The 25,942-nt window shown below is 50.7% G+C and overlaps 1 protein-coding gene across 8 annotated transcripts in view; it reads right to left on the bottom strand.

Annotated features, from left to right (window-relative positions):
- The window catches only part of SYT6 (synaptotagmin 6), an 87,715-nt gene that overhangs the window by 27,500 nt on the left and 34,273 nt on the right, over positions 1-25,942 (bottom strand). For 3 of the 8 annotated variants that reach the window (XR_008630123.1, XM_055137479.1, XM_055137483.1), the window contains exons 4-6: positions 17,457-17,577; positions 12,970-13,141; positions 11,684-11,834 (exon numbers count right to left, since the gene is read on the bottom strand). Coding sequence is in view for 5 of the 8 variants with exons in the window: in XM_055137479.1 (XP_054993454.1) it covers positions 11,684-11,834; positions 12,970-13,141; positions 17,457-17,577 (444 nt within the window). In the remaining 3 variants the exon portion in view is untranslated. The other 5 variants (XR_008630125.1, XR_008630124.1, XM_055137481.1 and 2 more) reach the window with 5 other exon arrangements.

Here is a 25,942-nt window from a genome sequence, read left to right as displayed (position 1 = left end):
GAATCAGCATGGGCAGAGCCCGAGTGTGCACGTGAGGAGCAAGCCGGGTTCCAGCAAAGGAAAGGAGGGCTCCTGGGGCAGAAGTCCAGGTTCTGGCCTGGGCTGATCAGTACAAACAGGTGGGTGCGAACAACAGGTGCGACTGTTGTTGCAGATTCAGAGTACTTGGCAGCTCCTGGTACTGAGACCTCACTTGTAGGCAGCCTTTGGCTTAGAACGTCCCCTCCTCCTCCTAACCTGCACATTTGAAATATTTCCCCTGCTTCAAAGGCTGATATAAGATGCACTTTCCTTACTGCATTTCCCATATTCTCCCATGGACAGAGATTACTTGAGTTGCCAATTCACAAGACTGAAAATATTTGTGTGTGTGGGGGGAGGGGTGTGGAGTGGGGTGGGGCAGGACACAGGGAGACTGCCTGCACAGCTCTATCACGTGTCTTTGGTTTCCCCGCCCTGTGAGGGAACAGCTCCTCTTTCCTTATTTCTCTGGACCAGCTATGCAGGCACTGTCAGCTCTACAGAGCTAAGACCCCATGGTTTCTGGAGATCAATTCTAAATATTCCCAGTTTCTCTTCCTCCGGTTGTTCAAACCCTCTAGGTTTGGCAGGCTGATGTGGGGGGGGGGGGAATGAGCTATGAGGGGAAGAGATGTATTTCCTGCTGGACCAGTGCCTTTAGGTTGGTGGGAGACTGTCCTTAGGGCCTGACAGCAATGCCGCAGATATGGGCGATCATCACTCCCAGACCTTTAGGATGACATTATTTTGTCCTCTTCCCACCTTGCCACGAGGAGCTTGTCCCGGATTTCCCCGGAGTTTAGGCTTACCCCAGTCTCACCCATCAAGGTGTTCCCAAATCTCTCCCATCTCTTTGTTTAGCTATAATCACTTCTCTATGCTCTCTTCCCCAAAAAGAGTTAATCAGCTTCTCCCCTTAATCTGACTCTGCTAATTTGTAAGGTTAGACCTTCCTAGGATACTGAACTTATATTATAAATTAATATTACCTTTCTCCTCTCCTTATGCCTTTTGATTAATTTACTTTGAAGCAATGTCCTTTTTGTATATACACAAGAAGACAGTATTATGCTTTTGTAACTTGGGACTTAATTGGCTTCGAATATTATTCATTCCCGGGCATCTACTTTCTCCACTTAAGCCTCAGTTGCCCTCAGTTCCTAGCACCCCAAAAGCAGGGTCCTGACGAGGGACGGGACGGATCCAGGGCAAGTGGTGAGTTATGTGCTACCCTGGCATTGAGATGGGTCTGGCCAAAGTGCCTAATTCTTAACTATAAGTTAAGAGCTTGATCATAGACAAATGCTGTCATGATCCAAAAGTAATGACAAGACTAGGACCTTACTAGGGATAGGAAAGACTGATCTGGCCTGAGCACTGTAGTCTGAGATCGAGATGGCCCCAGGAGAGCAATTCTATAAGCTTTAATGCATTTCTTATTGTGTCCATACAAAATGATTAATATTATGAATGCTTATATGTTTGCTGGATGAGGAGAGGAGAAACACACTCATGGGACTCCGCCCTTGGGTGGATCCTCCTGCTGAAAGAGAATCAGTCCTAGGAGAAGCATCCCTTGAGGGAAAGGAACCTTACCCTATTGATTGTGACCACACCTATGTGTACGCCCCAACCCCCTCATGCTGGGGGGATTTAACTAGTCTGTGAGAGTGTGTGTGTGTGGGGGGGGCAGATCCACAGATCCTGAGAGCGATTGAGAGCCGGGAGAGAAGCAGAGAGAGAGAATGAAATAAACTGATTGAGCAACCAGTTTGGCCTTCTTTCTTCAGTTGCCTGTCCTTGACCGACAGCACACACAGCAGTTCCTGGGCACCGAATGCGGGCCGTGAGACAGAGCCGCCCAGAGAGCCCACGAGTGCACATGCCCATCGGCGAGCTTTAGTTTTTTACAGCCTCTGGCTCCCATGAGCAGAGCCCCCCATCCAGTTCTTCCGACATGAGCAAAGAATGAGAAGGATTTTGCTACCCCTCTTTCTCTCTCTTCTCTCTCTTCTTTCTTTCTTTCTTTCTTTCTTTCTTTCTTTCTTTCTTTCTTTCTTTCTTTCTTTCTTTCTTTCTTTCTTTCTTTCTTTCTTTCTTTCTTTCTTTCTTTCTTTCTTTCTTTCTTTCTTTCTCTCTCTTTCTTTCTTTCTTTCTCTTTCTTTCCTTTCCCTCCCTCCCTCCCTCTCCCTCCCTTCCCTCTTCCCTTTCTCCTTCCCTCCCTCCCTTCCTTTATGTCCAAGGAAGGAGTGGCGGGTAGACCTCATGCTTCATCCCTTAGTATTCAGGAGCTACTCTTGGCTCCACACTTGGTGGTTGCTACCAATGGTACATGGGGAACGTGAGGGCTTACTCCTCACTCTGTACTCAGGGTCCGCTCCTGGCAGTGCTTGCAGGACCAGTTGCAGTGTCCAGGATATGAACCCAGCTGGGCTGCATACAAGATAAATGTTCTACCATCTCTATTTCTCCAGTCCCCACCTGAAGGTTTTTCCTGCTGCCCAGCCTAGCTAGCCACGTGGACCTGAAAATTGATGAGCCCCAGATCAGTCCGACCCCTCCCCAATCCTGCTTGCGGGAATGCAGAAGCATGAGGAAGTCAAGCTTCTCTCATCAGCTCTGTTCCCTCCGGGCCTCCCACCGGCCACCGCTGATACAGACGTGATGTAGCATGTAGGATAGTCCCTTCACTCTCCTCTCTCGGAGCTGCCTTCTAAATTAATCACAAATACTAGGGGCAAGCAGAGAGGGTCTTCCATGGAGTGAGATCGCTCTGTTTTAATTTTGAGTCCCACTCTCAGATTTTCTCATCTTTACGCCGCGTTGCTTTTTCTGCAGGATTCCTTGGTAGGTGGGCGGCACACCTCTGCTCTCTACTGCCCCCGGAGGCCGCTGGAGGAATGGTGTGTCGGAAGAAGGGCCGGGGACCCGTCTGAGCCCATGCACCCACCTCCCCCTGAGACGGGAGCCTCCCCCAACAGCCTCGTGGCAGGAACAGAAATCCAGAAAGCCACCCACTGAAGGGAAAGGGTTAGCGCTGGGAACCGAAGCTTAGGAACAGAAGCTTTGCCTTGTCTCGGGGGTGTGTGCCGACTGCGGAAGCTCAGGAACACACAATGACAGGAGAATGGGCAAGAGACAGATTTAATTGAATAAAAACTCCAGGCTGTGACCAGGGGTGGGAAGACACAAAGCAGTAATTAGCAACATAATTTTTTTAATGATGAGGCTATTAATTAACAACTAGTATGCAAGGTGGGGGAGAGGCAGCTTTCAGCCCAGGAACACTGCTAAATAAAGGAGAAGGGAACTTTGCATTAAGAAGGAAAAAAAGATCTACATGTCAAATGTTTTGGTTAGCACAACTTCACAGCTGCCTGGGAGGCTTCTCAAGGCTGAGGATGCTAATGAATGAATCAACTCTGGATTTCATTTTACATTTATTCTAAATCTTCTGGTCTGAGAGGGAGAGGAATGGGGTTGATAATGGAGCTGGCTGACGGTTGGGTTCCTTCACGTCTCAGGTAGAGAACCAGTCTCCCCTGAGAGCACTAAAGGTGGGTTCCAGGACCTGAGATCTCCCACAGGGTGTGCTCCAGAGTTTGTAGAAACTGGTTGCTCCAGTGGAGCAGGAGAGGCTGCCATTGCAAGGCTGAGGTCAGGTGGGAGTGGGGCTGGGCTCCGCAGTTTGCTCAGGATATAATTTTCCAGTGGGTCCTCAAGCATGTGGGGCAGCTTACTGGGCTCAAAGGAATCTGATTAGGAGCCTCGCTAAGCACAGTCCTGTCTGCAAAAGGGGAGAGTAGCTATCCTGCTCTGCCTGGGGTCTGGAGGTGACCACAGCTAACCAGGCTTTTAATTTTTTTTTCATGTTTTTCTGTGCTGGGGATCAAGCCCAGCATCTCGCCTAGGACAGAGGTATGCTCTGCCACTGGCCACATTCCCGACGCTGGCATGCATTCAGAGCTCATTTCCAGAAAGGCCCACTCACACACCTTGCTGCAGTCCTGACGCCCCAGGAGCTCAACTGTCCTCTCCAGAGTTGCAGACCCCACGGATCTGCGTGGTGATCAAACAGGGTGTTTTAAGGGTATCCATCCAAAGGCAAGAGTCAGAGTGGAGTGAGAACTGGGATTTTCTGACAGCACCCCCAGCCACGAGCCGTTATGGAGAAATGACTTTTCTACTAATGATACATTAACCCAGTGCTAGTGTAAGGGTCCCTAGAGGGGAGTGTGGGTTTGTAGACTTTTGCTTGCTTTTTTGTTTTTGAGCCACACCCAGTGATGCCCAGGGGTTACTCCTGGCTCTGTCCTCAGAAATCATTCCTGGTGAGCCCAGGGGACCATATGGAATGCCAGGGTCAACACCTGGTCAGTCATGTGCAAGGCAAGCACGCTATCCACCGAGCTATCTCTCCAGTCCATACAGTTACTTCTTTTTCAAGCTAGAAACTTCTTTTACCTTCATATCCAGAGACCTCCTATCTAAAATTAGAGAAAACCCAAGAGTTCTATCAGCAGAGAAATCTAATAACTGGGCTTAAGAAGAGGCTGTTTTGGGTTGTTTTCCCCAAAGCAAGTGACATATATGTAACAAGAATAAGACACAAGAAGTGTGAGTGGTGTTTAGTTCTTGATCTTGCGGTATTTGAGAAGGCCTTCTTCAACAGGCTGGCCTTTTGCTAGCACACGCACAACTCAGGGAGTCAGCATTGAGTAGGTACAGGTTGGAGAGCACACACACCAGGGCTAGGCAGGCTGAGCTGATTGATCTAATGATGCAAGGATTGGTGAGAAGACCACTAGGAATTCAACAGAAACATGGTTTCAATACAGAAGTTTAATTTTTCTTCCTAAACTGAATTTGACCTAAGGTAGAGATCAAAAGAGAACAGAGCAAAACAAACAACTCTTCACTACTACTAAAATGAACAACATTGAAATACTTAGTAATTTCTAGAATTAAAGGTTAAGATGAATATTGTGCTGGAGTCAGGCGGGCTGGAATAGGTTTAAGCTGACTCAGTGATAATCTAGAAGACAATTTCATAGAAAGATGGACCCCAGCTGCAACTTGGATTTCGTCCTCACTCCCTACCCCCTTCAATCAATCCTTCCAACTCAGAAAGGAACATTTCATCTCGAATTTTCTTTGATCTGTTTAAGCATTTGATACAACAGCTTGGTACTTCGGAGAATTATAAAGCTATATATAATGCAGAAATCACTCTGGGGGCCTAGGTGCCACCTTTCCTTTACAATGCAGGTTATTTTTGAGAGCAATGATCTTATTTTCAAACAAATGTGGTCACTGACTGTGGAGTGTTGGGGAACATATGGCAAGGTTTATTTTGCAGAATCATTCCTAAAGAAAGGGATCAAGTTCACAGGAGGAATGGAGCCACATTCAATTCATGAGGAGTGGAAATGAGGACTGGGCCCTGCAGCTCCTGCCGATGGCACTCCTGGTTGGCATGAGACCAGGGCCAGGTACTCCTGTCCAAGTAACAGGCTCCAGGAGACAAAGAGTCAGAACTGCTGGGAAGCTTCTTCAATCCATCCAGCCCATTCCAGCAGAGCCCAGAAAAAGCAACGCTTGCCCCATGCCACTTGCTTCTTCACCATCTTGAGAGAGGCAAAATTCAGAGGCTCTGGTCACCTCTCTGAGCTAATATTGTACATTGTCTCAGGTGGAACAAACTTCTGAGTTCTCAACTCTTGCCATTTTGCCCCTGTTTTAACCCCCCCCCCCTTCTCTTGGATCATGGATTCATAAGAAGTGAAAAACCACATAAAACATCACCTGGGGAGACAGACAGGACTAAGACATCTGAACACATGACAAGTGTCTCGGCCTTGACCTACACAGGGCGCAGTGAAGAATCTGGAGAAAGAGCGCTGAGAACACCGCGACTACTGCCACCACCTTACAACACTGTTTAGACGGTTGAACAAGTGCAAAGTGAGCGTTTCAGAGTCTGGTGTGTGTCGCTTGGTCAGGCGACTCATGGTGTCGGAGGTGGTTTCGGAGATGGACACGAGCTCTCGCTGTCAAAGCTGGCGGCTCGGCCCTGCCACTGTCAGGGGGAGGGAGTGATGGGGGGGGAGAGAGAGAGAGAGAGAGAGAGAGAGAGAGAGAGAGAGAGAGAGAGAGAGAGAGAGAGAGAGAGAGAGAGAGAGAGAGAGAGAGAGAGAGAGAGAGAGAGAGAGAGAAACAGAGAGAGAGAAACAGAGAGAGAGAAACAGAGAGAGAGAAACAGAGAGAGAGAAACAGAGAGAGAGAAACAGAGAGAGAGAAACAGAGAGAGACAGAGGGAGAGGGAGAGGGAGAGATAGAGAGAGGGAGGGAGGGAGGGAGAGAGAGACAGAGGGGGAGAGGGAGGGAGGGAGAGAGAAAGACAGAGATATCAACGAGCAACCTGTCCAGGGAATAGAGCCAGCAACTTGTAAGACTTTTCTGACCATGCACTGAATTAACCTTTCCAGGGTCTTCATAAGCTTCCATGAACTGTGCCATCAGCCATGCAGAGACAAAGATGGGAGGAGAACAAGAACAAACAGCTAGTGCCCCTAGTATGGAAGAGAGCTGCTTCCATACAAACATACAGCGAGGCCAACTGCAGGGCTAATTAACGCTTTCTTCTCTTGGTTTTAATGAGGTGCTCTGACTGAACTGTTTCAGAGGGCTTCAGCCATTTTTCACACTGAAAATCGGATTCCATGAGGCAGAGAGGTTGTCAGTAGAATGCACTTTTACTGCCAAGAATCCAAGATCATGAATTATTAGCAGTTTGTCTGGAGCTGTTAGCACAGCAAAAGCCCTGATGTTGCTTTGGCTTTGGGCTCTCTTCTCCAGTTCTAACACTTCCCAAGGGCATTTACACAGGCTGTCGGAGGCAGAGGGCTGGGGTCGGGGCAGCCCTTTCCATTTTCTTTTCACCTCAGCTCCCCTGTCTCACAGGGGAACCTTTGTGTGAAAGTGTGTGATGTGGTAAGAGCAATGGAGAGGGCTGATGACTGGGAAGGCCAGCGCTGGAGCCCAGCAATCCTCTAAACTAAGAGACCAGTTAGAACTGAGCCCCGAACTAACCCTGTGAAGATTCTTGACCCATTTGGTACGAGCTGGTGTTCTCTGCTTGCTCTCTCCTTTTGTGAGCTGAGGAGACCCCAGATTCTCTCAGGTGCCTTCAAGGACAGGCTCCCTGAAGATAGGGCAGGATGGCCCTTCTGAGCCGGAGGGGACGCCTGCTTCTCTTGGGTCTTAGGGTTCTTGTGCAGGGAGGAGAGCAGGGTAGAAGCTGCAATGTTGAGTTTGTGTATTATGGGGTGGGATGGGGAAGGACCCAGTTACCCCCTTAACACAGCCATTTCCAGAATAGAACCAGCAGAGAAAGAAACAGACCATTTGCCATCCAGCTTCTGCTCTGAAGTAGATGCTGAGGAGAGACCTGGCTCTCTGTTCCAAGTTACCCTTCTCACTAATCTCTAGGCTTCATTTCCCATGACCTTTACTATGTCTTTTATGGACTAACCAGGAGATCCTTACAACTAACAGAGTGCTGGCCATCCTAGTGAAGATGGAGGGGCCCTAGCCCTAAGCGACCTTGGCATGCTGACGCCTAAATAGGCTGAAGGCTCATCCCTACTAATGTGCTCACTTATGTGCACAGAAGGGGAAAAAACCACCGAGAAGTCAATCACAGCTAACAGGGCAGGGCCAGAATCCAAAACCAGTTTTCCTAACTGTAACTCAGTGCTCCATCCACTCACTCCTGCTGTCATCTTACCAGCTGTCCACCCTCGGGGAAGGAGGAGACACAAAATATAAGAAAAAAACTTAACCTCATTGGGTCACACCAGGTACTTACTCCTAACTCCGGGTGCCAGTCTCTCTGCTCGCAGCATCCACGTGAATGAAATCACAACCGAGGGTTTCCCTGGTGAAATAGTTTAGATAAATAAATGCCTGCTTGTTGAGCTCCTGTGAGTGCTGACTCCTGTTTCCTCACCAGAAGGAAGGTGACATAAGACAACTAGCTCTCATGGACCAGTCCTTCATTTGGGAAGCTTTACTTTTTCAGTTACAACATTTCAGATTGGTAAAAAGTAAGTGGCAATTACCCGCTTCTCCCTTGGGTAAGCATGATGCTTCAGTAACCTGACTGATGGGCCAGTTTAGAGGGAGAAAGCGGTGACCACAAAGAGCACAGTTTTCCTCTTTATGTAACAACCCAAGAGAAGTAACTAGGGGCATAGTGGCTTATCCAGGACAAATGGAAAAGGCGCATTGGCTCCCCAGGTAGCCCTGCTTTTTTTTTCTATAAAGATAAACAAAGGGAAGAGGTGGGGTTCATGTACAAAGTGAAGGTGAAAGAGGCTTTTCTGGTGGCTCCGAAATAGCAGAGACTGGCCCCCACCACAGGAAGAGAATCGTTAGAGGGTGGCTGTGTTCCAGAATGATCTTCATTGTTTTGAAATGGGGCCTGTTCCACAGAGATCTGAAATCCTCTGCAGATGATCTGAACTTGGCCCTTTGTCATAAAACACCTTGGAGGAGGCTGCTGGTCCACTGGGGCTGTATGTGGGGACAACCCCCGCCCAGCAGAAGAGCTGTGAGGGAGAGGTTCAGCTGCATTCACAGGCAAAGATGCCGGTGGTGGTTTAATCCATTTTTATTCATTAAAAAAAATTCCTGGCAGGGCAAAATGCTGCTTGTTCCCCTTAACCTTATTTCAAACCCCAAACAAGCAAGCAACTGTGGTCCTCTTTGTTCTCATTAATAAAAAGGAAATAATCATAGCACTTGAAACTCCTCTAAGAGAAGTGTAATACAAACTCTGCATCCTTTGCAGAGCCTGTGCCATTTATCTTGCAGGAGTTAAAAAGAAAGATTTCTTCATGCATTATACAAAGGGCAGAATCAAGTTCCTGGGACAAGCCTTTAGCTTTGTGTCCAGAACAGGAACCAGAAAGGCAAGATGTAAACTCTGAGGATGACTGAGCTGAAAGGATAATGCATCATGGAAGCACAGAGAGAGTTACTTACTATTAGCCCCATGCTTTTTTTGATGCATTTTTAATAAAGATGCTTAAACTGTGGGTGCTAAAAGGATAGGAACAAATTGTCTACAGATTTGTATTGATGAGATCCTGAGGTGCCAAGACCAAAGTCATCTTAAACTTCCTTAAGCTTTCTCAGGGGAGAAAGGGGCCACCCAGCCCAGGAGAGGAGGAGCCTCCAAGTAGAGTGCGTTAGGTCAGAAGTTTGGAATCAATTTATTCACTTTTTACTTTCCATATCCTGTTACTTTCCCTCTACTTTTTATCAAATATTCATTTCCAAGGGCTGATTCTACTTTATCTTTCTTCAGTAGTCTGGATTGGAGAGTTGAGTTGGAATCAGTTCTTGGTTGAATTAGCTTGGATTCACCACGGAGGGTGACTCTGGGACCCAGTCCCAGTCCCTCTGTGCTCTCTGTGCCACACCCCCTCCTACCCCAACTCGACCTGCTGCCAGTTTGCATGGACAGCAGTGCAGCAGCAGAAAGGGGTGACGATGGATTCAAGTCTAGAAAGGCACTCCAAGATGAGGCTCACTCAAACTGAGTCATAATTTGGGCTCAGAGTTTTCTAGAAAAGTGGGGATGAGAGGAGCCTGCCTCTCATCTTAGCAACCAGGAAACTGAAGCCCAAGTAAGCAGAGTGTGGCTGCGGCTCCAGAGGCTTCCCCATGCCTCTTAGTCCCACCCCCTACTCCTGCTCCTGAACTATCCTGAGCATTTTAAGATGCTTTTTTCTGTTCTTAAATATCTTGAAAGGATTTGAAACAGGAGAGGAGGACTCCTGGGCTGAACCAATCCTGTGCTCAGTGAGAGACCCAATGGCTCCAGGGCCTCTTCAGTCCTACCTGTTACTGCCTCTTGGGCGGGTAGAAGTGCTGGTGGGATGGTACATACCTACAGTCTCTCAGAGAAGGCTGCCTGGAGATGGGGGTTTCTCCTGAGGAGGAGAGTCAGAGAGACCAAGCACTCACCTCCCTCATTAATACACCACAGCTGAGGTAAAACTAAAGTGAGCACCAGACAGAGATGTGAGGCCTCCAGCTGACAGAAATTTGGCGTCCACACCTTTTTCCTTCACATTGACCTCAAAGGCGCAGGCCAGGGGCTGCACTGAGCACATGTCTACCTGGGGCAGGAAATCAATTAGCCCAGCTCCCTGGTGGCCTCAGTCTCACAGGATCCCACATGGTTGGTCCCTTAAGACCCTTCTCAGACCTCACTCTCCTGGAAGGAGACAGGACTGAGCATACCCGCTCTTAGGCGTGGAATCCCACTTGTCACCCACACTTTTTGTGTCATAGAGCTTGGGGGAGGGAGGACTTTCCTTCTAAGCTGACTCTTCTTTTTAAGTGCAGGGATGTAATGGAAGGCGTTGAATTTTTTTGTTTCATGTTGGTAGACATTTCAGTTTTATACAACACTCTATGCTTACATAACCCTGTGAAGATGAGTGAAGGATTTCCAGCTCATTTCCCCAGCTTTCCAACCTAGAGACTAGTATATAAGGGACAGAAAACAAACTTTGAAATTACTGGAATGTCCTCAAGTCTCTATTCATTTGAGAAAGGGCAGGTCTGGGGAACCAACACAGTGACCAATGGTAGGACCTGAAGGCCAGAGGGTTTGGTGGATCTGGGGAGACTTCTCAGGAGGGACATTTTCTTTGTAGCTAGAAGAGAAATGGCTGGTGGGCTGAAGTGATAATATAGTGGGGTAGGGCTTGCACATGGATGACCCAAGTTTGATCTTCGGCACCCCATATGGTCCTGGGACCCTGTCAGCAATGATGCCTGAGCACAGAACCAAGGGTAAGCTGTGAACACTACTGGATATACCCCAAAAATGAGAGATGGAGAGACAGGGACAGAGAGAGAGAGAGAGAGAGAGAGAGAGAGAGAGAGAGAGAGAGAGAGAGAGAGAGAGAGAGAGAGAGAGAGAGAGGGGGGGGGGGGGGGACCAGTTCAGGTTTTTTAAGGAAATCAGGCAGGGCCAACATTAGAAGCTAGTGTTGAGATTTCCAGGCAATGCACTGTCCATTGTGTCTGCTAAGACCCGGCCAGAGAGCAGGACACCCTCCGATCATGCTCTCTTCTTCAGCAAAGCTGAGGCTCACCATGGGACGCCATGCCAGCAAGCAGGGCCTGCTCTTGGCACTCTACAGTCCTGCAGTGAGAACAACTACAGACTGTCTGGCTTCAGCCTCAGGGAATTTCCTGCTTCCACAGTGGTCGAATTTCTTGCCAGTTCTGATCTCATTCCTTTGGGGCTTCTCCTAAAGGGCTGACTTTGTCTCCGGGGACCTTGTGAAAGCTTTCTGGTTTGTCGAGGTGGCACTTCTGGGAAGGGTTCCTTCCTCTTTGTGTTTTCCATTTAGAAATCAACATTGCTCTCAACACACCCAACCTCAAAGGCTATTGGCCAGGTCCTTTCCTTCCCTCACCTTATTTCCTTCCTGCCGGTCCTTAGCCAGGTGAGAAGCCCCCAAATCTGCCTCGGGGAGGACCCACAAAAGCCAGGGTCTTGAAGCAGTGCCTGCCATTCTCCAGCCCACGCTGTCATGCAACAAGCATGCCAGAGGCCAAGTGTGACCTCACCCACCTCTTTGAAGGATTTCTTTACCTCCACCAAGGAGTGCCAGTGAGCGATGGGCTTCCGCGGGTATGCCAGCATCTCGTTCCAGTGGTCCCTGCCCAGCCCCTCGGCGTGGATCCCCACCCGGCAGACTCCTATGATCTCATTATGGCCCACTCTGTGGGAGAAAGAAAGGCCATGGCACTGGTGACACACACGTGGTTCAGGGGTCCAGGACTCAGAACACAGAGCTCAGAAAAAGAAACAGTAGATCCCCTGGGCATTAGGGGCAGGGAAGCTCTGCTCAGCCTGCCTGGGCAGAGGGTGGTCACAGGCAGATGACCCATAGACTGGAAAGTTGCTTGGAGGTAGATGGTCTGGCTCTGAGGAGGGGAGAGTTTCAGTTTGTTCCCAGATCTGTCTTTGTGGGCATCAGACTCTGACTTGAGACATCAGCCTTTGGTAATAAGTCACCCATTTTGGAGCAGAATTTCCTTATACCCCTAGTGACTGAAAGGTGATTTATTCACTCAGCAAGACCATCAATCATCACTCAGATACATATACCCACACCTACTAGGACTGTGGATGCCTAACAATCCCACCTCGCTGCCTTTATGCTTGGCTACTGCTTCCTTCTTCTATAGGGTAGCAGAGAAGGACCCATCCTGGCTGGGCTTCTGAGCTAGTCTGGAGAGAGGACAGGGAAGCTGAGCAGAATGGGAATGCTGGGTCTGGATTCTGGAAGCCTGAGAATCCAGAGGAAGAACTGGCACCATGGGTTCTTAGGGTTGGTCCAGGTCTTTGTACATCCAGCATAGTTGGTATATTTGGTATATTGACTGGGTCCAGGCATCACCAGAGGTGATGAAGGTGGATTAAGGTGAGGGTCAGGGTGAAGGACACTCACAACATCCCAGGAGACAGGAGCAACAGCAGAAAAGGAGAGAATAGGGAGGCATTTTATTTTGTTTTGTGGTGCCAGGGATCAACCCAGGATATGCAAGCCTAGAACTCTGCCACTGAGTTACCTCCCCAGCCCCTAGAGAGGGTCATTTTAGGTAGACAACAGCACTTAGTGCTAGATACAGTTCCAAGAAGGGGCAGAAGTTGATTCAGGTGGTTCTTGGTGGCAATGCATCATCTGGGAAACAAAGTCAGAGCATTTGCCTGGGACAACTCATGCTTGACCTCAAACACTGTATCCTTCTTGGATGGGAACATATTTCAGGTGACTGGGTAGCCAAGTCCTGGCACACAGGTCAAGGAGCTGCCCTGGAGGTGGGCTTAGGGCCAAGGGCATCCATACCTACCGATCGTAATCCATCACTGAAATGAGCAGGCTGACTTGATCCATGTTCTCGGGAGGGATGTCAAAGATGATGGCCTCATTGTAGACAGGGTTGAGTGTGTTCTTCTTTATGGTGGTTTTCTTCTTCTTCAGCCTCCGCCCATCACAGAGCAGTGACACTTTGACATATGGATCTGTGTCACCGGGGGTGGTGGGGAGGGAAGGAAGCATGTGAAACTCACATCCGTGCACATCACTGGCAGCCTTCAACCCACTGTGGCTCATCAGATCATCGGTGTTTGTCAAAGTAATTAACCCATCTTGTATTTATGTAGCACACCTACACCTGTCTCTAAGGACACTCTGCTTGGTAAACAGACTCGTTAGTGACCTCAGTGTCCCTGAGAGCCTTTAATGGGCTTTCACTAATGGCCTCCATCCCCCAGACACCTGCCGTGGCTCTGCTATCCACGGCAAACTGTGATGGCCAGCTGGCTCCAAAGAGTGCCAAGGCTCAACCAAGGCACTTTATTTCTTTCAGTTACGTGGAGTTCTTTTCTCTGGGGCTTTTGTCAGAATGATTAACCAGAGGATAAGGGGAGTAAAAATAGAACTCCATAATGCCCAAGGCGTTGCAGTGTGTCGAGTCGAGTGAACAGCGACAATCGCGGCCCCTGCGTCCTCACTACCTGACAGCAAGCTGGCAGGCCCATTGTCTCATTCTCCCGCCCAGCTCTCAGAAGGTTGCTCTCTGCTTCTCTGGGGGCTGCACCTGCCCCCTTCGGGGTGGCCCCTGAGATCAGGGCAGCTGCTGGCATTTCATATCTCAGTGAGGTCCGGACTCTCTCCATGCCTCCTGAGAGCCTCTTTTTACTCAGCTCCCCTGTGTCTCCTGGACATGCCTTTTTTTATTATAATCTGAATGGGTAGCTCAGGGTCATCTTTCCACCCTGAAATTTTCTCCTCATCTGAGGGAAGTGACTGCTATTGTGTCTTGGGGCAGGTGTCTTGGATGCTATTATAATTGCTATTTAGGCTATCCAACTCTGGGAGGGCAGGTGGCACATAGGTAATAGCAGCCTGGAAGCGGCCCTAGGAGGGGCAGAGCTGCCTGGGCACAGGGCTCTGTCTCCCACCAGGCCACAGAGAGGCTAGAGCGAACTGGGAACTCTGGCTGGAACCCCCAATCTGAAAGGCATTTTGTAAGCATGTGCAGAAGACATGAGTGAGCCAATGTGATAGTGTGGGTCCCAACCACAGAGGACTTGGGTTTGTGGGGGAACGGGCAGGCCAGACCATGGTGTGTTAAACCACCACATTGGGTCTGATCCCCTGTGGGAATACGTTGATCCTGACTTAGAGCAAATGCTTTCATTCTGACTCAGAGATTTTTAGTTTCCTTCCCGAAATCTCCTCACCCCCACGAAGCACATCCAGTTCATCAGACTCTGCACACCTTTTCCTGGTCTGAAACAGCCACTTTGTCGATGTTCAACATGGATAAGCAGATGGATCCTGAGGGGGACTCTGGGGCAAAAGTCTGTGGCTTGCAGTAGGAAAGCTCCAGAAAGCCTAGATGTCTGCTCCACCCTCAGAGCCTATGATGGTGGGAGCAGCTGCCTAGAGCTGATGAGCAGCCTCAGAGGCCCGGGGCACCTGCGTGATTCAGGTTTAACATGTGCCAACCCTGTGTGAAGGGATTCATGTGCACTATGTTGTTTAAACTTCACATTTGCCCCTCAAAATATTTCCCCTCAAACTGGGAACCCTGCTGGTGGGAAACATACACTGGTGAAGGCATGGAGTTGGGACACTAGATGACTAAAACCTGATTGTGAACACCTTTGTAACTGTGTCTCACTGTGATTCAAAAACAAAAAGCAAAGCAAAACAAAAATAAAACCAAAAATTAAAAAAAATCCCCCCTCTCTTCCAATTTCCAATCTCTTCTTTAGAGGTTGGGGAAATGGAGTTTTAGTGAGATTGTCTTGCCTAAGATTTGAACTCAGGTCTGTCTGACCCCAAAGCCAGTTTTACTCAGAGTAGAAGAGAGCAGGTATAGCAGAACAGATCTCCCACCTTGGCGGCTCGCTGAGCCTTCTACTGTTGTTTTCTTTTCTTTTCATCGTCATGGTTCTAGTAGACACATGTAGAGAGTGGGTTGGTTCCTGACTTGATCAAGAATAGGAAGATCCCATGGTTTTAGAGGTCCATGTCATGTGAACCTGAATTGACAACTTACCAACTCCTTCTACTACCTGAATTAGTTCTGTACCAGAGCAGTCTGGACTGAAGGCAACCTCAACCCCAGTCTCAGCCTCAGAACCAGATCTAGTTTGAACCGGATAGTTCAAGGGCTTCGATGCTTGCCTTGTACATGACCAGCTCTGGTTCCATCCCTAGCGCTGTGGATCGTCCCCTGAGTATTGCTAGGAGTGATCCCTGAGCACAGAGCCAGGAGTCAGTTCTGAGAACAGCTGAAGGTGGCCCATCCTCCACCCCCACTTCAAAAAACAACAACAACAAAACCCAGATGGAGTTTGGGAGACCTTTCCAATATACACTGTCGCTGCATAGTACAATATGTCCAGTCATCATTCATTCATTTCTCCACTCACTCAAAATGCATTTATTAAATAATTCTTCTTTTGTTTCATGTATTATTGCAGACACTTGTTTACATTGGTTAAAAAATTAATAAAATGAGCCTGAGTGATAGCATAGCAGGTAGGATATTTACCTTGCTTGCAGCCCACCAGAGTTTGATACCCAGCATCCAATATGGATCATATCGACCATATGGACCATAACTGAGCACTACCAGGAGTGATTCCTGAATGCAGAGCCAGAAGTAACACCTGAGCACTGCCAGGTGTGGCCCCAAAACAAAAACCAAAAACTAACAAAACAAAACACAGGAACTCCTCATAAGAGGACCCCACATTTTCAGAATCAAGCTGAGATTAATTTTGGATTCCAACTCAGGTAGGAAAGAGGGTCAGCTGGGGTTGGAAATGAGTAGGAGGAAGCTCTCTCCCCCCTAAAACTCCCCTGTGCAGCTGCCTTGAGGCTTACCCCCAAGCCTCCCATAAGCTCTCTCCAGAACATCCGTTTAATTATACCAGAGGAGATAGTGCAGGGATGAGGGCAGTAAAATCCCATTTCCCTTGGCAGCCTCAAGAGTCCTCATTGAATTTGTGCCCCTAGCACACACTTATTTTTATATTAAAATTAAATCCACATTGGCGTTATTTGGGGAAGAGGCTGACTGTAGCTGAAGAGATTTGCCCAGGTTGAACGAAGCCCTTTAAGCTCATCACGTCCCAATTGAGTGTGTTGCCTCTGTTGAAGCCGAGAGTTTAGGGACACACTGGCTGGGAAGCCTTGATGCTGGAGCCTGGGCACTGCAGAGAGCTGGGGTTGAAGGCTGGGGGCAGAGGCTTGGGTGGGGCCGGGGAGCAAAGCAACGAACATGCATGATATTGGCGTTGCCCAAACACCTTTCCCGGAAACCTTCCTTTCTCATGCCCATTACTGCTTCTTTCCAATTGCACTAGATGTCTTTTTTTCACCCCTCTGGGTGGTCACTTCTGTGTGGCAACTGTCTCTGTATGGAGAGGGTTTGCAGAAAATCAATGATGAATGAGCAAAAAGGGGAAAAATGTCTTCCAGCTACTTCCACCCTCACACAGAGGCACCTCAAGAGTGAGGTGAGTGCCAGGGAAAAGCAGATTCTGAGCACAGCTCTGGTCAATCTGCTCTGGGGGAAGAAGTTTCACCCCCATTTCACTCGTCAGGCTAATTTGGGCTGACAGGAGGACCCTAGGGCCCGAGTTCTTCCTCAGTTATTTCCAGGCTCCACTACCTTCTCAGACAAAGAGGAGCAGAATTCTGACACCAAGCCTGCCTGCAGACTCTGCTGCGACCACAGACAAGCAGCTCCCTGGTTACTAGAGTAGGACTTGTCTCTCCTGCTATACCTCTCTTGGTGCCGAGCCCTGCAGGAAGATTCAAAGACAAACATGCTTGCCTCTTCTGTAACTTTGGCCCTCTGACTGTCTGCAGGACTGTCATGGGGTTGAATGGGCTACAAACATTCACACCCTCAAATTCAATATAACATTTGCAGGTTTTCAGGCCTCTGATAAACTAGAGAAAAAAAGATCCTTAACTATTTTCCTTTTCTATGTTGACTTCTTCTACTCTCCCTCCACAAGAAAGAATGATTGCAATAGCTAACGGGGACTGAGTGCTTATTATGTCTCTGGCACAGCTCGAAGCATTCGCATGAAGGAACTTGTTTATCCTGAATGCTACTGATGAAAGCATTCCTTCAAATTAGGAAACTGAAGCATCACAAGGAGGTCTCCCAGCTAGAACTCAAAACCAAGACATAGACCTTTAGTGCCATGCTTTCTGTTCTCAGCAGGGCGGATGCCTCCCTCTTCTCTCTGGACACATTTCCCACTCCTGATGCCTGTGCAGGGAAGGCACTAAGGAATGACATACCTGAATAGCCTGTGATGTCCATCGCCTTGAGGTTCCGACATTTGATCACTGTGAGCGTGAGCCTGCCGGCTGTGGGCAGATAGCAGAGGGAAAACATGATCTCTCCCAAATCAACGCTCTCCTGCAAAAAAGCAGAGGGGAGGGCAGATGAGGGGTGGCATCCCCATGCAGTCTCTGGGGGTCCACTGGGTGGCGGGGCAGGGAAGAAGTATGTGGGGTCTCTGAGACAGAACCATGGTCTTGCTGGGTATAAAAGGCAATGATGGCAGCATTACTTTTCGATTGATATTGTGTCTCTTAGTCTGACTGCCAGCTGCTGACTCCTCACTGCTCCAGACCACCAGCTCCCTGCTGACCCTTTCTGTCCCTGTCCTTTTGACCTCCCAACCTGCCTTACCTGGGTGCCAGAGTTCTGTACACACCCTGACCCAACACTAGCTCCCTGTCATTGGCTCAGTCAGTCTTTGTCAATCTCTGGGCCTTAGCAGTTCCAGTCTGCAGTGGAAAGATGAGAAGTGAGGACCCTGCTAGTGACATGCTGCAGGCCAAGGACACAGCCACTCCAGTTGGTTCTTCCTCCTTAAAGCTGTAACCGTGCACCCCACATGATGTGGATGCTGTGGCTTCTCCCGGCCCTGGAACCACCAGAGCTATGAAAGCCTATTCTGGCAAGTTTCTGAGCAACAAAGAACAGGAGAACCCCCAAGAAGACATGCAACTGACCGGGCAGCCTCTGCTTTCTGCTCCTTACCAAGGACAGAGAGGTTTCATTCTGAAGGAACCTTGATCTGGAGTGGGAAAGGATGAGGTTGGGGCTTGGATTTTACAGGGGACCATCATCTGTCCATTCATTTCTGTGTTCTTTCATTCCTGTGTTTATTCATCCATTCAGCAAATAGTGATCATTCCTTCAACATAAATTGTGAACTCAGCATTACTCCGGGTGCTAGAGTATGGACAGAATAAAATGGAAATCCCTGCTCTCATGGAGGATATGCATTTCCGGAGCGAAAGATAAAGCTAGATAGTAAAACCTCAGGGGAAAAAGGTAAGACAAGGCCAGGAAACAAGAGGCTTTCCTTGCTTCTGGGGTTTTCGTCAGTATCCTAGAGAAAGTGGTGTCTGAGAAAGCCAGGGGGCTTTCACAGGGGAATCCCAAGGATTATGTCTCTTCTCACAGTGAACCAATCTGGACTGGAGACTCCATATAGAATAACCCAAACTCTGTATGCCCAGAGTGTGTAGTTCCGGTACTTTCCTCTAGGTGGCGCAGACACTCTCATGTTTCCCTCCTCTTGAGTTTGTTCTTTTTTAACTGCCCCAGCTCCAGTCTATCCCAGGGGAGCTCAGGATGAATCTCTGCAGCTTCTGAAGGCGGACAGAGCTGGACTCACTGTGGAGAAAGTCCCACCCTGTCGCTGTAGGGCCAAGGATCAGAAACCAACCCCCACAAGCTCCATTTCAGCTGGGAGCTCAGGGCTGTTGGGAAGACTGCTGTCTTCCCTCCCTGCACTGGAGAAAAGCATGTGGCAGAGCCTGGCCCAGGCATGTGCAATGGGCTAGAGACGCAGCTGGACAGAGAGTTTTCACTCTTCCAGCTGTTTCCAGGAGCAGGACCGATGACCCTGACCGCTCTGACTTCAGACTGCAACCCCATCCTCTTCTTCATCTACTTGTCTCCACAGAGGCTGCCAGAGGCACCGTCTCTGCCGAGGGGGCACCCATTCCTACACACACACACACACACACACACACACACACACACACACACACACACACACACACACACACACACAATCCCCTGGGGTCTGGCCAGTTAGAAGGGTGTCAGGATCCCCGCCAGTCCCCACTGTGACTGGCTCTTATCTTCCAAGTCCCCAAGAGCAAGAAAATGGAAAAGAGACATGGTTTGGTGGGTGCATGACCAGCCCCTCATATGGCAGGGATGGTGGTCACCGTGTCCACCTCTGCCAGGCTTGCGAGTCTCCATGAGATGCCTCCCCTGAGGATTCACCTGAGGTTGGAAACTGGTGGTGCAGGGCTTTCACAGCTCAAGGCCGATGCCCCAAAACCCTCTCTGGCTCCCCTCATTTGGCTTCTGGATTCAAGGCCTTTATGAGCTCTCACTCAGGACCCTCCTGGGCCAGGCCCTGCCTCACCACCTCACCCACTGTCTCTCCATGTCTTTGTTTAACAGGATTGGGGTTACTTTGCTTCCCAAATGCCTGGTCAATCTGAGGCACCCAGTGTGTGTGGCACCCAGTGCTACACGCACCTCTGGCCCAAGCTGTAGCCCCTGAGCCACTCACAGATGACACCAAGTCCCATCTGAGCTCTGGTGGGTGGGTGAATGGAGACCCCAGGGCCAAAACTTTGCGCTTCACTAGCTAGTGCATCTGAGGTGCCACATGAGAGGGACCACACACATCCCCATGGACAGGATGGACAGAAGAACCCACACAGCATACTCCTTTCAGATCTCTGGACAAAATAAGGCTCCGGGGAACAATCTGGAAGCTTCCATGGTCCTGAGAAGGAGGAGAAAAAGTCCCACTGCTCTCCTTCTCCCTGCCCGCTGGCTTCCACTCCAGTGCAGGAGTGGGTTCGGGGAGGCAGTCTTGTTTGGGACTGGGAGATGGATCTGGGTGGGGGTATATTGCAGGGTAACCAGGATTGCCCGGGGCTTAGGAACTTCTCTCAGGAATGGTTTTCTAGGGCTGGAGCAATAGTGCAGCAGGTAGGGCCTTTGCCTTGTATGCAGCCGACCTGGGTTCAATCCCTGGCATCCCATATGTTCTCCTGGTGCCCACGAGGTGTGATCCCTGAGCACAGAGCAAGGAGTAAACCCTGATCACCACCAGGTGTGGCCCCCAAACAAAACAAGAATGGTTTCTCTGGGGAGGGAGCAGATCCAGCAGGAGACCTTTTGTCCTGCAGGGGTGCCTTTCCTAATAGCAGGGGGCAGCTGGGGCACGGGGATGTGCTGAGTTGGCAGTGTGAGTTAGAACTCCTTTCCCCATCCCAATACTGAACTTCGCTCCCACCAGTGGTCCTGGACAGGCAAGGGACCGAGCTCAGAAACCCCATCCACAAACTGGAGCCGAGTCCTGGCGGGGACCAGCTACTCGTGTGACTGGCCTGCACAGGGCTTGTTGGCAAATTGGCTGCTCTGGGCTCACTATTTCCGGGAATGTCATTACCCTGCATGCAGATAGCAGAGAACCGGCTTATTTGATTAAGGAAAACAAATAGGTTAATTTTGAGTAAAAAGGACAAGGGAGGTAAGCAAGCAGGAAGCCTCTCCTGCAGTTTGCAACCCTCCGGCTAGCTCTCTCCTTGCCTTGCGCCCTTTCTCAGGAGGGCTCAGGCCCAGTGCTTCCCACCTTCTGCCCTCATTAAATATGCTGAGACTTTGGCTTTAATAAAAACGGGATGAGTAGGGGCGGCCTTATTGCTCTCATCTGCATGGGCTCTCCGAGGCGGCTGCCTTGGGAATCTGGGTGATAAAGAGCTCCCGGGGCCCCCAGACCCTACCCTCGACTCCTGACCCAAGGCCGTCGGGGTCCCACAGTCAGGGAGCAGCAGGTGAAAGTCTTGCTTGACCAGTGGTTGGGAATGGGGGGTCAGGCTGGGGGTCCCGGAGAATCTGTCGCTACACGGAGAATCTGTTGCTACACACACCCCCACCCACCACTGACTGCCACTGCTCCCTCAGCTGCAGTGCCGGGGCTGGTGGCAGACTCCCTCAGCGCCACAGAGCTGCTCTCAACCGCTCCTTCAAGAATGTTCACCTGGGTGCACTCAGAATTTGAGACACGGGGAGGAATTCCTCTCACGGACTGCACAGAAAGAGCATGAGCCACAAGGCAGGAGCCCCCAGCTTTGGGCTTCTGTCACCATGGAGTGGCCGTGGCTCAGCATTTCAGCCTCTGAGCTTCAGTGAGTGGCACAGGGTCTACCTGGTCTGCCTTTAAGGTGGCCCATGGGGAAACAGAGGCTTGGGGGACCAGTCTCCAAATAATTCCAGGCACTGGTGCCTGGGCTAAAAACTCTGGGATTATTTCTTTGGAGTTGGTGGGCTATATCTCCACCATGCCCCATACTTCTGGAAGCCCCGGTAGTCCCACCCACCACCCACATCTGCCACCTTGTAGACTCTCTTTCCAGACCATAGATCTGAAAATGTCTGTAACATGTGACAGCATATGCACCCCTGAAGCAACGTAAAGCTTAATAAGGACCTACCAATTTTGCAATCTGATATAACTTCACATAAATTTACTTTCTATTGATATTAATATTGCAACTTAGTTATCTCTTCAGTTTTAATCCTAGAACTGTATCAAGAGTTGCCACTTTTTTTCCGACATTAAATAAAATTTTTTTAAAAAAGAAACTGTGCCAGGGATTTGGGGCAGGCTTCTCAGATTCCATCTGGCCACATGAGTTCCAGGAAAGGGACAGGGGAACTGGGCAGAGACAGGGGGTGAGGGCAGGGCTTCCCACAAAGAGGGAGGGATGCAGGACCAGGGGTGAGAACAGCAGAGTGGGGGTGGAGGCAGCACAAAGCACTGGGGGAGAGGGTGGGGGGGTGTGCATCTGAGGGTGACAATGGGGAAGGACGGGCCTGCCTGCCTTGACTGACTCCCGGCCATCCTGGGGGTCACCACCGCTGTCCACGTGCTTTCACCTCTATCTTCCATTCTGACCAGTGTCCTCTTCCCTCCAGACACCCTCCACATCACGTGTCTCAAATGGTTCATTCTCTCGTGAAGCACTTACACAGTGTTCAGGGATGGGTCTGGAAGGGGCTCGGGGATGGAGGCAAAGGTAAGCGACACACCAGAGCACGGCAGGGCAGGGATGCAGGGTGAAGCTGAGAATGCAGCGCGGGGGTGGGGGGGGCGGTATGAGGGGAGCCCTGGGCTGCCAATCAAGAGGAATGGGCACACACATGTGGGGAGGCAAGGCCAGCGCTCTTGAAAGCTGTCCGGTCCTGGAGGCGAGCCTGTGACTGCAGGCTTATGAAGCATGGGGTAGGGGAGGAGGTAAAGTCAATCTCTCCTCCATCCGGTCTGCTGGTACTCACACAGTCCCAAACACTCTGAACTATCCCTCCCCCTCTCCCCCTGCCTTCTCCATCCCACTTTACTTCCTCAGCTCTGGTCTTCACGATTCCCCAGACTGAGCCAAGGACTGCTTAACTGGCTGGGCACAGGCCTTGCACGCAGGAGGCCCAGAGTCAATCCCCAGCACCGTGTGGTCCTCTAAGCACTGTCACGAGTGAGCAACCTCCAGCACTGCCAAAGGTGACTCCCCTCCCCCAGCGAATAAATAAGAGAGAAGATGAAAATACTTAGAATTGGCATTCATAAGGGAACTCCGAGGAGCTAGTGTCTGTCACAGTCCCTTCACCGGGAAGCTGCATCCCCCACTGTGGAGTGAGACGCTAATGAGAGTGTGACGTATGAGAACCCTGCAGTCCCAGCACGCACAGTTCAGCCTCCCCACGCTAGTGCAGGACTATTTCACGCCTTAGTTGACATGCTCGAAAATCCTAAGCCGGCATGACTTTTACCACCCCACAGCCCCATGGGTCCTTTCCCCTTAGAGTACCCTCTCCCTCTCCCTGGTCACTGTCTCTTCCTTCAAGTATTTCCTCCACAAAGACAAAGGCCTCTGTGGAGCTCATTTGTGTCCCTCTGCCTTGTCCTGGAAGAGTGCAATCTTGTCCTGTCAGGCTCTGGGGCCAGGGGCCTTGGGCATAGGGAGGTCAGAGTCTGTGCCTGGCCAGGCACACACAGCTCCCTCCAGCAGAGTCTACCTCCCCGGCCCCAAGGCCCCCACTCCCCGCTCCCCTGCCTTCATTCACCCACTCTCCTGACCCCACAGGAGCCTCTCCCCACCTCTGACAGTCCTGCTCCTTCCTGGCATGGGGTCACTGCCCTCCCATTCCTACTCCCATTGCACAGCCCCACTGCCCACGCTGTGACCTCTGTCGAGGTGGGCGTGCAGAGGTGTGGTGAGGCTGACACTTGCCCGCCCCACGCCCCAGAGCTGGCTCTGTGCTGGCTCTGAGGGAAGCCTAAGCAGTGGGCACTCCTTCCCTGGGTACTGATGGGCTCCCGGCTGTGAGCACCTCATTGGGCTGATGGGGGGTGGTTCCCCGCTCCGCTCTGGCCAGGGCTCCAGGAGAGGGTAGGGGTGGCAATTGTGCCACTCAGGGCACCTGCTGGCTGCTGCGGGGAGTCCTCTGGGTTCTCTCTCTGGGCAGCAATCCTGCAGCATCCAAGTGTCTCCAGCAGATTGAACTGCAACTGTGGTGTGGACAGAGAGCTGGAGGGCACCTGGACGTCGGGAGTGGAGGGGGTGGGGATGCAGGGCAGTGGGGGTGAATCTTGAGAAGTGTTTGTTCTATGGAGAGACCTGGGATGTGTCTGTCTCTGAGCATCCTCAGGGAAGCAGATGGTTGGAGTCTGGAACCGTTTTTTCAGCCTTGTTTTCCCAACCTGCCTAGAGAGGCACCATTTCCTGGGGCAAACAGCAGTGAGTCAGACTCACTCTGGGAGGTGACTGCTCCTCAAAGGGACTTTGGACAGGGTGGGAGGAAAGGGAGATGGGCCAGGAGGGGGCAGGAGGAGCTGGAGGGAAGCGAGTTTGGGGACCGCCTATAAGAGGTGAGGGGAAGTCTGGCCTGGGTGGGAGTGGGCCATGTGGAGCCTGTGAGTGACAGGCTGGGGAGGCCTCACCTCTGCTCTTGCCTCATTCCGTCCACTGACACTGTCGCTAGTGACAGTGAGGAATTAAGTGTCACGTCAATGCAGTCAATGATGAGAATCCGTCTCCATGGGCCTCTGCTTCAAGAAGTCCCGTGTGGCCACCAAGAAGCTGTCAGTTCCCTGAGTCGGCGGACATGACTGAGAGGGCTGAGCAGGCCTGATCTTGGCCCATGCTGGGCCATGGTGGAAGGAGCTCTGGGTGGCAGGGAAGGTCCCCAGTCCTGGGTGGGTGCTGGGAGCAGCCCGGGAAGGGCCCACTGATGGGTGTCCTGAGATCCCAAACGGGCAGGCACAGCCCTCCTAGGGCTGGGCAACTTAATGGCTTTGCTGGCTGCACTGGCGGGCTTCCCTCCTTCCTTCAGAAACTTCAGACCCCCAAGAGCCCTTTCCAGCCTTCCACAAAACTGGGCACCACGCTCTGTACCTCCCTCCCCGAACTCCTTACTTCCTCCTCCCCAGTTGCAGGAGTCTCCTCTCCGGTCAGGGCTCCTCGCCCATGTGCCCGCCCACTGCAGCTCACGACTTTATTACCATGGCTGTTACTAGCCTGCAGCCTCCAGACTCATCAACCCAAGCTGTACAGGTCGACCTCTCCCTGAAGTCTAGAGGTTTCTCAGATGAACTAGAACCTTCTGTTTGCATACTCTGGTTTTCCCAACTCTTCATCCACCCAGCAGCTGGAGGTGGAATCAAGACATCATTACATCATGCCCTCTCATCTTCTTCCTGGGCATTTTACTCATCACCCAGCTCCTTCCAGTCCCATCTCAAGCCTACCCTCGACCCCATTTCTCCGCCTCCTGAGTTACATGGACAAACGCCTCTCTCACCGTCTCCTGAAAGCCCTCCCTGCTTGTTCCTGCTCTGGCCTCATCTGCCTCCTGGCAGCTTTTAATTCCTGGCACACTGTCCTTCAAAACTCTCCAAAGGGATGAGAGAGACAACACAAATGTCACTATATAAGGGGCAAATAAATGGATAAATACATAAGTAGGTGGATAAGATCTCCCAAAGGTTTCTTCTATAATAAGGATAAAATCCAAACCCCCCACCATTAGATCAGGCCCTGCCCTCCAGCCTTCTTGGTGCCGCCCCCCCACCTCCATTACCTGCAGACAGCCCCACGACTGGCTCTCAGCTCCCTTCATGAGACTGGCATCTCAGCCCCCGCCCCCATGATCCCCACATGTTGCCCCGCCCCCATTCTTGGTCCAACATTCTCGATGTCCCTTCAGCCTAGATGGACTCCTGCAAAGCATGACTGACCCTGCATTCCCAAAGGTTGGGGACCAGGGCTGTTTCACTCAGGACAAGAAGAGGGGGACAAGCCACATGAATGGGGTGCAAGAGTGAGGCTCGCTGCGTCATGCTGAGCTTCAGACACACCCCCAGAGAGGCTGGAGGGAGCTTAGAGGGCTAGAGATACTTTGCTAGCGGGAGGCCCAGGTTGATCCCCAACACCACATGTCCTCTGAGCACTGCTGGGAGAAACTTCCAGGGATGGAGTCAGGAACTGCCCCAGAACTCCTGGGAAGAGCCCATCGCCTCTCCCCACCCAACTCCTACTAAAAACACTGGCTCCCAGCGCCCAGCTGATCTTACCTTAATCCGCTTCCCCCGTTTCCTCACCACTGCATCCTAGTACTGTGCACACAAGCAACAAATCTTAGTTGAGTTAAAAGAACTCAGCTTTGTGGAGGTCACCTA

This window comes from Sorex araneus, chromosome 5 (genome assembly GCF_027595985.1).
Source record: "Sorex araneus isolate mSorAra2 chromosome 5, mSorAra2.pri, whole genome shotgun sequence".
NCBI classification, from domain to species: domain Eukaryota; kingdom Metazoa; phylum Chordata; class Mammalia; order Eulipotyphla; family Soricidae; genus Sorex; species Sorex araneus.
This window is presented reverse-complemented; position numbering and strand designations above follow the sequence as displayed.